The 12,149-nt window shown below is 40.4% G+C and overlaps 1 protein-coding gene across 1 annotated transcript; it reads right to left on the bottom strand.

Annotated features, from left to right (window-relative positions):
• Nucleotides 1–704: 704 nt before the first annotated feature.
• Nucleotides 705–11,529, bottom strand: PLA2G12A (phospholipase A2 group XIIA). The gene is made up of 4 exons (XM_032859963.1): nt 11,200–11,529; nt 4,716–4,792; nt 3,373–3,538; nt 705–1,245 (listed from the first exon to the last, which is right to left on the bottom strand). Exons 1-4 carry the CDS (start codon nt 11,408–11,410, stop codon nt 1,127–1,129), a joined length of 573 nt encoding a protein of 190 aa, XP_032715854.1. The 5' UTR covers nt 11,411–11,529; the 3' UTR covers nt 705–1,126.
• Nucleotides 11,530–12,149: the final 620 nt, after the last annotated feature.

Below are 12,149 nucleotides of genomic sequence, written 5' to 3'. Positions count from 1 at the left end.
AGAGGAATACAGCTGCGCTTTCCAAAGGAAACTTTGGAAAGGAGAAACTTTCAACATGCACAGACATTTCCAGAGGCAGCTGAGGTTCTGGAATTTGCTTTTAAACATCTGCTAATAATTTTCAATGTAAATAAAAAAGCTACAAAAGATAGTTCTTTGTATCTTGCTTTACCATCCCTTTTGATTCCACAGTTAAAGACTTAAAAAAAAAGTATCAAGAACAGTATTTCTTAAGACCATTATTAGCAAAAGGTTACAGACTTTTCAAAATAAACCTGAATCTAGTATGAGGACCAAGTACTAGGGAAAAAACACCAAAGCATAGCAGCATATAATGCTCTAATCTGTATGTGAAGTAACTTTTCAATTGTCTCATTAAATCCATCTTTTCTTCAATTTATGCCAAGGTTATAGCAAAATATGATGTCTGTCCTATGAATGGTTCATAAAATGGGAGTGGCTGTGCTTCTGAATTTTATTCATGTCACCTTCTAGACACATTACATAATACCTAGATACCCTGGTTTTGCCCCCTAAAAGGCCACCAGTTGATGGTTCCAATTTTGTAAGAAAAAAAGACATGGAAAACTTTTCCTTGCAACTAGTCTTATCACTAACGGAAGTTATTATTCATATGCTTGATGGGCTACAGGAAAACAGCATATTATGTGTTAATTAAAATAGAGAAAAAATAAAGTCAGATCTTTCCAGGAATAAATGTGTATTTAAAATTTTATCGTAAACATATACTTCTAAGTGAAGATTTTCCCATATTTCCAAATAAGATTATGTTCAACATACCTTGTAATCAATTTTACATTTGACCTCATTGTTTTGGTAAATACAGTTGTGAATACTGAGATACAGACTCCTTTTAAAATATTCTCCCCTTAACATGCACCTCTTTCTGAAACTGGTCAAGACAATTCGGTACAATAAGGCAGCAACATCCAGGAAGATCACCTCCCACACATTTTTCTTTAGTTTGTACTTTAATGCCAAAATAAAGTCTTAAAATAACCCTTTCACAAAAATAAGGCAGCTTTGTGGTATAAAAACAGTAGATCTTTGTCAAAGGCTATATTCTTCTGTCCTTATCTGCTGTCACCAACTGTCAGCATCTTCTTTAAAGATCACTTTTCTCTTCGTAGCGACACCTACATGCGGCTCGTTGGCTGTCCAGATACGGTTTACAGCCTAAATGTATAACACTGTCAAACAAGAGCTCCACTGTGGTTTCACAGGCTGCAAAGTAAGAAAGTGCTGTTACTGCCGGCAACTGCTCTCCCTCCACACATATTACATGTTACAGCACAGTGTCAGGCACATCCTTAGTGAGCACTTAAACATCTGTTGTATCAACGATCTCCCAAACCCTCACAGGCCAGAAGCACACACACACACAGACTTCCAGTGTTAGCATGTTGAGCATGTATCTACTTTTTTGTTTGCTCACAACTGTGCATCCCTATTTTTTTTCTACAAGGCAAATGAGTCTCTCTCAATAACACAATTCATCACGTTTACTTTTCCTTTTATCTGAAAAATACCACTAATAAAGATGCCTTCGAACACATTTAATTTTGCAGTTCAAGGGAAGATTTTTAGGTGTACAAAAAAATAAAGGTTGAAAACAGAGAAACAGGGGCGCCTGGGTGGCTCAGTGGGTTAAAGCCTCTGCCTTCAGCTCAGGTCATGATCCCAGGGTCCTGGGATTGAGCCCCGAGTCGGGCTCTCTGCTCGGCAGGGAGCCTGCTTCCTCCTCTCTCTCTGCCTGCCTCTCTGCCTATTTGTGATTTCTGTCTGTCAAATAAATAAATAAAATCTTTAAAAAAAAACAAAACAGAGAAACATCAAAACATTTAATTTTGGCCAATGACTTCTACGAACTAATCACACACCATTTAAGAGACTTAAGGTAAATGGACCCCAGTCTCTCGCTCTTTCTCAGTATCCCAATTTGGCCTGGGAAGAGAGACATAGGAATTAGAAGTGTTTTTCCTCTGGCAGGGTTTAAAATTTTTTTTTAGGACTATAAAAAAGATAATGGATTTACTTTTCTTATTCTAAGAAGCCTGGAACAGCCAGCTGAGATAATCTTCATACACAGCACAGCACAGAATAGCTTTTAGTCATCCAAATACTCACATTAAGGAAGAAACTATTCATTGCAAAATCCTGACATCTTCAAACTTCTCCAGAAGGCTGTGCTGTTAAAGAACACAACCACCACTGAAGTGTAAAGACTATACTTATTCAATAGGGCATTGGAAGGAAACTGGCTTCATTATTTAGCCAAATGAGTACGTCCTTAGATCAGAAGACAGGAGATACATTCATGTATGCGTCCACTGTGCAACTAGCTTGCTCAGCCAAGAGCGTGCAAAGCATTTAGAGGCTGGGAATTCAAGCTGCAGAGACTTCTTCCTTGACAGTTACTACTACGAATTCAGAATCTGACCCATGACATTATTCAGGGAATACTGCAGTAGACAGAGCACGAGTTTTAAAATCGGAAGTATGCAACTTAGGACAAGTTACTTCCTGGAACTTCCGTTTCCTTCCTTGGAAAATGAGTATACCACTACCTACTTCTTTGGGTTTTTGTGAACACTGAGGAAAACAGATCTAAAATATCTAGCATGGTATCTTATGAAAAATGCTTTAAAACGCATAGTTTCCTTTCTTGCACCTTCTCTTCCAATTTCGATGTATGATAAATACTTTGGCTTGACACTGAAAAGATTTTATAACTTCTAGTATTTGTACAGTTATTTGTATTTCCACAAATGTTTTATTTTCTATCTTTATGCCAATTCTATGACATGGGTATTATTTTATAAATGGGCACACTGATACACCTTTTCCCTTTGCTGACTCTGCTTCATATCCCTTCGCTCTGAGTATGACTATTTGCTGAATCCTGTGAGTGCTCCTAGCAAACCTAGAGGTGGTTTTGGGGACCCTCCTGACACAGATACATATGAAGAGACAGTTAAGCGCAAACCCTCTAGAACTTCCCACTTGAAATCCTATGTGTTATATACTTAAAATCACTGGATCCAGGATTTCAAACTTTAGGCTCTCATAATTAGAGACAGACTACAGGGTACAAGATCATGGATGAATTCTTGTCTGCCTCGCATACCCTCTTCCCAAGGTTTCCTAACACTTTTTGCTTCCACAACTATAAATCATTTGAGATGACAAAATCAACGACTCCTCATCTCAGAAAACTGAAGGGGCTGTGTCACAACAGAGAGAGTAATACACAGCGAAAGATTTCTAGTGGTACCTCCTGTAGTGAAACATAAAGCAGTCAGTAAAACCTGACAAACTGCGCTCATCTTCATCCTGCTGCATCACTCTTACCCTGAACGTGCTGAGCCAGTCCTAGTGTCTTCTGCACATCCCGGCAGATCTTAGAGAGGCAATACTGGAACTCCTCATCGCAGTCGTTCTTGCTCTTGCCGCAGGTCTCATAGCACCTGTCGTGTTGGTTACAGCACTTTGTCAGGGAAGGGATGCCAATATTAAGCTGAAAGAGGCATTTGGATGGATTATTGTTGGTGAAATTAAAAACTCCTCTGCTAAAGTAATGCATTCAAGTAGACTTAGAAAACGAGGAAGATGACTGCTGCATAACTCCCCAAATCCATTTCTGTCTACAAATGTTTTCCATGTTATTTATGCATCTGCCCATCACTCACCCACATGCACCTACATGCTCTCCCTCTCAGCCATGCCTCAGAACTCCCTCTTTTGCAATATTCAGTTATCTGCTATAACAAATGTAACTTCCAATTGTCCAAAACTCAAAACATAGTTTTAAGAACAGAAAGGTCAGGCTAAGAGCAAAGACTGATTTTTGGACATTCCAAAGTAGTCTGTACCTCTCCCCATATAAAATGTACTTTACATAAAGTATCACTGAAAACTTTAAAGCTCCTACAACTTACATTTTATTTTATTGTGGTTCGACCTTTAAGTATCAATTCCCTAAAGATACTGTTCCTTCAAATCTATAAATTATCTTTAATTGGTTTCAATAACTTTATACGTAAGACCCTTATGTCCAGGAATCACTCATCAACATTTTTTTCTCACAATAGTTGGCTCAGATTCAGCTTCGCCTACCCAAAAACACAGCTATCTTATTTAGCTTTGCTTTAGTATAGAAAATATGCTTTATCTATACTTTTTTATCCGAAGTAGCATTACTCGTATAAATTTTTTAAACCACGTTTAAAAAGAAATATCTTTTAAATAATATTAATATCTATAAGATTAAAAAATTAAACATGAATTTTATTCCATTTGGTTTTGTTAGGACTTACTAATATGTTTTAGCTATAAAAGAATATAATAAACTCAATTACCATTATAACAAGCAAAATTATTTGTGATCCTGAGAACACACTGACAGTCTTGCATAATTAAGGGTACTACACAGTTGGGGCGCCTGGGTGGCTCAGTCAGCTGAGTGTCTGGCTCTTGATTTTGGCCCAGGTTATGATCTCAGGGCTGAGCTGCTGGACTCCACACTCAGCAGGGGGTCTGCTTGAGATTCTCCCTTTCCCTCGATATCTGCCCCTCCCCACCCTGACCTATGCCCGCTTTCTAATAAATAAATCTCTTAAAAAAAAAAAAAAAAAAGAGTACTACATAGCCTACTGATCATAAAGCTTTCCAAATAAGAAAATAATGGTATTTACGTGAACACCAAACAGTGGAGAGCCACATCCATTCGGCGGGGAGGGTTTATAACCGTAACGTGGGAAAGGCTTAGATCCTATAAAATATAAATGGTATAATTAATTTTCAAGTATGATGAAAAACATGCAGAAAGGTCTATGATGTACTACTAGATTAGCCTTGGAAATATTTAATATTTGGGTACTGACATAAGTGAATGTCTTTATTCTAAGCCTATACTATACAAAACATGTAAAAGCTTACTCTCGACTTCAGGAGGTTTCAAAGAGTATATGCGAGACTGGGTCCATATATATGAAAGATAAATCCACTCTGTTTCCCTGTTCATTCTAACACCTTTTTTTGGTTAAAAGCTTATAGGGCAAAACTGTATCTTCCCAACCTTCAGCCAATACTCCACTATACACAAACTTCAATAACCATTAACTAACCAGTTTACTCAAAGAGCTTAAAGCTAAGGAAGATAAAAGGTCACCCAATGAACATTTAATTGCCTTAATGCCATTGTAAGACATTACAGGACCACATATTCTAGCCTGGACTCCAACCAACCATTTCACAAATATACTTCTTTGCCAGCTAAGAAAAAAGGTCAGGAATAAAGATAGCTTGGTGAACCATATTACTCCAGTTTTATTCTCCCTAAAAGCACCAATGGTTCAGTAACAAGGAGAAAGATGACCTTATCACAGCAATCTTAACTGCTGCAAAATACTTCAAAAATATCTCTCCTCATGAAATATATCCATCACCTCAAGATACCAAACGGTCACCTACTTTCTCTTGAATGTTTCCCACGATCCTCCTACAGCATGAAGAAAGAGCCTATTCCATTGTGGAATGGCACTAACTGTTAAATTCTTTCCTGTTTTCTTTTGAGCAACCCTCTACCCCTGGGGAACACAAAACAAGCCAATTACCTATTTTACATGAGCAATCCTCCCAACATCTGGGACTTCCATTTATCTTCAATTCGAGAAGCAAAACATTCCCTGTTATTCCAAATTCTCTCTCTCCAGAGTTCCTTATTTAGGAAAAACACAAAGTATCCACCAACTTTCAGGCAACTATTTATTACTAGAAGACCAAAAATAAGTTTACCCTCCAAAAGTACAGTGGGGGGGAGCGGGGACAAAAGCAGCTCTTCCAGTAATCAACCACCAAAATAAGAAATCAACTCAAAGTAAGGATGTAAAAATGGTTTAAGTGAGGTGCTAAGACTCACATGCTTGACTGAGTTGACAACTAGAGCCTAAAGAGAGTGTAACCTCAAGAAGATACAAAGCTTTAGCCTGCTCCACCCAGTCTGAAGAGTAGTATGGATGAAGAGAATGGTTATGATGGAACGAGGAATGAGGAGGTCAATGACAGAAGTTGTTCTTGCTTCTCCAGCACTGTTTAAGAAGGATGGTTGTTTCTAGGCCCTTGGAAAATGAAGGTACATGCCTCAAGCTATCACAGATGAGTCACTGTGATCCTTCACCTCCTGCTTTTGGTCCTTCATTCTTAAGAAAATTGATTATGATTTGGCTTTCCACTTAACAGGGCCCAAAGAGGGAGGATATACTAACCACCTGGGTACCTCATGGGCACCTCAAACTTTAGATGTACCTCCTGACATTCATCCCGAAACCTGCTCCATCCATAGTTCCATCTTCTCAGATAAAAGCAACTCCAACATTCCCAGCGCTCAGGAAAAAACCTTAGCCATCTTTAATTCTCTCATTTTCTTATATCCCACATCCACTTCACAGCATGTCCTGCTGACTCTACCTTTAAAATATCCAGAATCTAATCACTTCTTCCCAACTCCACTGCTACCATCCTGCTCTAAGCCACCACGGATTATTGCCATAACCTCCTAATATCTCCCTACTTCGCTTTCGCCACTCCACAGCACCCCCACACCACCTCTAGCCATTGTCTATTCTCAACACTGAACCTGAATGATCCTATTAAAATGTTAGATCACGTTTTTCTTCTGTCAAAACCCCTCTAATGGCTTCTCACCTTATTCAGAATAAAAGCCCACATTCCCTTCCAAGGTCTAGAAACTCTATATAATCTACACCACCACACAACACACCATGACTTCTCTGACCTCATTTTACTATTCTCTCTCCTCTTCCTCACTTCAATCCATCACATCTGACTTCTCCGTTATTCCAGACACTCCAAGTCTGCTCCTGCCTTAATGCCACTCAACCTGCTATTCTTCTATGTGAAGGCTCTTCCTTCACGTTCTCAGCAATGCCTTCTCTGACCATACCATATGTAGCACGCATAACTGTCAAACATATTATATTATTAACCTACTTATTTATTATCTGTCTCCCCATACTAAAATATAAACTCCATGATGGCAGGAATTTCTGTTTTGTGCCTTCAAAGCCTCGAACACTGCCTGGCGTATGGTTAGGTTATCAATAAATATTTGTTGATGAATGAATGAATGAATAGGCAGGTTACCTGGAAGGCAGTTCTAATATTCATTATAAATAAACTGGTACTGCCGCTTATCCTTCAGTCTCCTTTAAGTTTGGCAAGCATTAATCAACCTCCAAAGCTTGATCATTTCTTGTTTGTCACATCTCTTTAAAATGTGCCATCCCAAACTGAACACCAGTAGGTGTGATGGGCCTATTTTGAAGTAGATAAAGTTTTGTATTAACAGAGCCCAAGACAGTTAGCATATATTTTAGCTATGTCTCAGTACTAAGATACATTGGACAGTAGGAAAAAAACATCAGTTCTTTCTAAAATAAACACTATCTACTACTAGAGACTCAGCATCTCTATAGCTGAAATTTTGAGCCTAAATATTAGATGATGTATCAGAGCTACTACCCCCTGAAATTTGTAAGCCAATACCGGAAGCTAAGAAAAAAATGAAATGAGATGAATATAAAAAACAAACCAAATCCACTGGGTACAACTACATGGAAATACTATTCATTGATTCTACTTGTTGACTTAGGCAAATGCTCCTCTCTTGATGCTTTGTTTTAGCATCAGTATGGACAAATAAAATCTAAAGATTTGCCTGGACTGAGGTAACGACAGATCTTTTCTATATATTTTTTTAGAAATTTGATGTAAATACTTCCAAACAGACCATTTTCTTTCACGTGAATGACACTGAAGTCGATGGGAAACAGATAGGGAAGGCTGTTGGGACAAACACCTTAGCACTGTGCTTTATAGGAAATGCAATGTAGAATTCAGCTTTTCCAAACACTTGAGGTTTTAATTCATGAATTAATCTCCGGAGGGCCCTTGTGCTACTTTATTTTTCTAGTTCACTCACTCTACTTTCCTCAAATGTCTAACACTTCCATTCCCAACTTCGTTCTTAGCTGATGACCTTGATTCCTACTTCACTGAGAAAACTGTGAAGTGATTGGAAGAGAACTCAGACATCTATCCACCTAATCAGCATCTGTGCCCCTATCCCCTATCTTTGTTCCTATTAAAGCGATAGGCCATCTGTGCTCTTGGCCAATCTATTTATGCACTGGAACCCACTCCTCTCACTTACCTAAGGAACTGACTCCAATAATTCTTCATTTCTCTCTCCACAGTGTTTTCATTCTCTACTGAATCATTCTCAAAAGCATACAAACATGCTATTATTTTTCCTAATGACTTTTTTCCATGGTCTGCCCTATTACAGTTAAGGGCAACCCCATCCTTCCAATCATTTAGGCCAATTAAGTTTTGGAATCATTTTTTTACCCTACTCACACCTTCCTTCTGAGCTATCAGCAAATCCTTCAGGCTCTTCCTTCAAAATATATCCCTAAATCTAACCACTTCTCACCACCTTTCTTGCTTCAAACCTGGACAAAACCACCACCATCTTTTGTCGGAATTCCTGCCCCTGTCACTCTGCCTCCGTTCTTGCTCTCCCACCTCCCTGGACTCTTATCCTCTGCACAAGAGCCAAAGGAATCCTGTTAAAACATGTGTCACTGAAGGAGCTACTTATTCATAATTCTAGAACACTTTACAAGCCAATTTTGTTTTCTATTTTTCAAAATAAATCAAGGTTTTCTTTCTCAAATCTTCTTTGCAGTTGGGGAAAAAAAAATTAAGAAAAAAAAGTGACCATGTAATTTGTTCCCCTAAGAAACTTTATTTCAATCTCAATAAAGCGTTCTTCCCACCCGAGGGAGGATGGCCAGAAGGGAGCAAGTCTCCATAAAGCCAATCCTTTTGATAAAACAAAGATAACTGAATTCAACCAGGCTATGCCCTTTAATCTGATCATCCTCTCCCTACTACCAAGTCTTTTTTTAAGTTCCCTTTAACCTCTTTACTGCAACTATTGAACACCCCTTAATTGCCATGCTCCTCTAGTTTTGGGATTTGTCTGTTTGTTTGGTCCTGATTTGATCATTTGCATTCCAAAATACCGGAAAGGTTGAAATAGGGTTCCAGGGAGACTTCTCAAGTAATAGCAATTAAAGAACAATATTCATTATGTTGGAATTATCAACATGGTGACTTGGAACCACAATTCTATGAGCCGACAGCATTACTAAGACACAAAAGGATGTTCACTGAAGCATACCCTTTCCTAAACTCTCAAGTTCATTTATGCTGGAGATCTTGAGACTCCACATGGTAAATTTAGTGAGGCTTGTTGAAGATAAAAGGGTTAAGTAAAATAAAACATCAAAGTCATCTTTATTAATAGGAACAGTATCCATTCAACGTCAGAGCTATTTCAAATATAAATAAACTCTAGAAACCCTGATTCATCACAAGTTTATGAAGACTGCTTATTGAAGATGTAAGCCTTTCCTATCTCAGTAAATGGCAACCACATCCTTCCTTTGGCTCAGGCCAAAATCTTCGGAGTCATTCTCGACTGGCCTTTCTCCTAGGTCGTTGTCACTGGCCATTCCCTCTGCCTGGAGGGTTTTATCCCCAGATCATCATAGTGTCACCTTCAGCATTTTCAGATTTCTTCTCAAATGCTGTCTTATCAGTGAGACCTTCCCTGAACAACTTATTTAAATGAGGAAACTACCTCCCAACACCATCACTGTTTTTACTATAGTTCTCAAAACACTGCCATACTTCAGACCTACATATACTGCATTTTGGGCTTATTTTACTTATTTTTTAGTTTACTGTCTCTCCCCACCAAAATGTAAGCTCCATGGACAGGAATTTTGTGTTCTGTTTACTGCTGAATCTCCAACTGGTAGAACACTTGAGACGTAACAGGCACTCAAATATTTGTATAATGAATGGGGATGACTAAGTAAAATGATGACATCCGCCTCAGGAAAGGCAATATTTAATTTTCAAATAGTTCACTTACTCCTCCTAACAAGCTCTACAAGGACAAAAACATCCTTCCCCATTGCATACTGGTGGTTAACATTTAGGCATAAATTTAGGAAGGAAACATTTAGCCCTTCATAGCACATGAGCTATGGCTCATTCTTTAGCTCCATTAACATAAAACTAGAAATTATTTTGAGAATTAAAGGCAGCAAATGGCATCACAGTTTTACATGACACAGATTTCTTTTAAATTCACCTACATGCCATCTGGTTTTACTGGTCACCGAATTCCCCATTGCTTTAAGCTGCCAAGCATTAAATGAACTAGGCCCCAATTTTGTCTACTCTTATTGGAAACATGATTTTCCAATCAAAATCTTTACATTTTGAATTTGCAAAGAGAAGCCTGGGTACTTTATCTGAGCTGCTACAATATTTAAACATTCAGAAAAAGCAAGTACTTGAAAAGAAAGATATCTGCTAAGACTCTGAGTTTATTATTACCAAAAATGCCACCGAACAAGTTCTCAGATTCAGAAAGAACTAAAGTTTAAAAATATGAAAAGCAAATCAAAACAATTACTAGTATTAACCAACAATGGAGAGGAAGTGTCACTATCAAGTCGTGATAGACAATTTCTGGAAGAGTTATCAGAACTCTTTCTCAACAAAAGAGTACACCAAAAGTCTGTACAAAGGTCGCAATTTATTTTCTGTAGCCCTGCAGGAAAAGAAAACAATTAAAAGCAATTCTTAAGAAAAGTAAAACGTCATGATTAAAATTGTGTCTCTTCTCCATGTTCGGCTGACTAACGGCGCTAAAATATGGGGCTAAAATCGGTCTGTTCTGCTCCAGTCCCACGATGCGTACGTCACAAAATTCTGAGGCAACTTCGTGCAACAGCAAAAGAAAAAGGGAGAGAGAAAAAGAAAAGGTAGTAATTCAAAAGCAATGAAAACAGGTCGGAGTGTACACCTCCTGTGACCTCTTATATTCTAACAATAGTGGTGCGAACTTCTAACCTGATTGCTCAATCACAAGAATGCTAAGACTCTAGCAGTGGTTAAGTTTCTCCACGGCTAGAGGACAACGTCAAGGTCTGCCTTGCATCCCACACCTCCACGACCTCGGTCCCCGCAACACCCAGAAAGCGAGGGCCTCGCAGGGCCTGGGCTCCCTCTCACCGTCATTGCACTTGTACTGGCAGAGCCCATCCTCGCCTCCGAGGAGGTCCAAGGCGGCGTTCAGGTACGTGTCTATCTTGTGCACGCCGTTCCGGATGGTCTTCAGCGTGGCCCGCCAGTCGGTAGTCTGGGCCTGCTCCTGGCACCTGAGAGCGGCAGGCACGAAGAGGAGGAGGACGAAGGCGAGCGCGTGCCGCGGAAGCAGGGCCATCCGCGCAGCACCGGGCCGTGCCCCCACGGAGCCCACAGGGCGCCCTAGGCATCAGAGCCAGCCCCGGGCTCGGCGTCCCCAGCCGCCTCCATGCCCACGCCTCCTTCCGAGCTAGTAGGCGGGCCTCGCCGTCCTTACTCAGCTCTGGCGCGGAGGCGGCGCTGTCGCGAAGATGCGCGACACTGCGCACGCGCTGGCCTGGCCCCGCGGCCCCTACTGTGCGCTTGCGCGCAAGCGTGGTGCGTCAGAGGCCGGCGAAGCGGGAGCTCACAGTAGTGGGGAGGAGCTCTTCGTCTAAGCGGTGGCCTCGGAGCTCCGTCGCCCGGGCTCTATTTAGTACTGTCTGAGGGGACAGCCAAGTGAAGAACCCCCACTTGACCAGTCAAGGTTCAGTCCAGCAATCGCCATCACTCCCCACCCCACCCCCGTCCCTAGGGACAGGCTTTTATGGGTGCGGACGCCGTGGGAAAAACGAGTTCCCCTAGCCCCTTACAGAGAGCGCTGCGAGGGGTCCAGCTACGTTTCGGTTTGAGGACGCGATTCTGCGTGACAAGTGGACCCCCTCGCGTGCTTTCGGTTGTCGCGGTTGGGGGAACGGGAGCCGGACCGGTCAATCCAAGGGCGAGGTGGTCCCTGAATGGCTAGCATGAGCTAGAGCCTCATTTACAAATTCTGAAAGAAAAAAAAAAAAAAAGGAAATACTGAAAGAAAACCGTTTTGACAAAAACTATGAGTTTTC

Source organism: Lontra canadensis, unplaced genomic scaffold (genome assembly GCF_010015895.1).
Source record: "Lontra canadensis isolate GAN:19392208 unplaced genomic scaffold, GSC_riverotter_1.0 scaffold1, whole genome shotgun sequence".
Classification (NCBI taxonomy): domain Eukaryota; kingdom Metazoa; phylum Chordata; class Mammalia; order Carnivora; family Mustelidae; genus Lontra; species Lontra canadensis.
The sequence above is the reverse complement of the archived record's forward strand: the minus strand, read 5'-3'. Positions and strand labels throughout refer to the sequence as shown.

Bases quoted from the DNA above. Each gene is read 5' to 3' on its own strand.
- PLA2G12A (XM_032859963.1), bottom strand. From the start codon at position 11,410: ATGGCCCTGCTTCCGCGGCACGCGCTCGCCTTCGTCCTCCTCCTCTTC. The intron at 3,539-4,715 runs GTAAATACCATT...TGCCTCTTTCAG, and splicing joins CTCCACTGTTTGGTGTTCAC to CTTAATATTGGCATCCCTTC. The intron at 1,246-3,372 runs GTAAGAGTGATG...CTTACTTTGCAG, and splicing joins ACTGGCTCAGCACGTTCAGG to CCTGTGAAACCACAGTGGAG.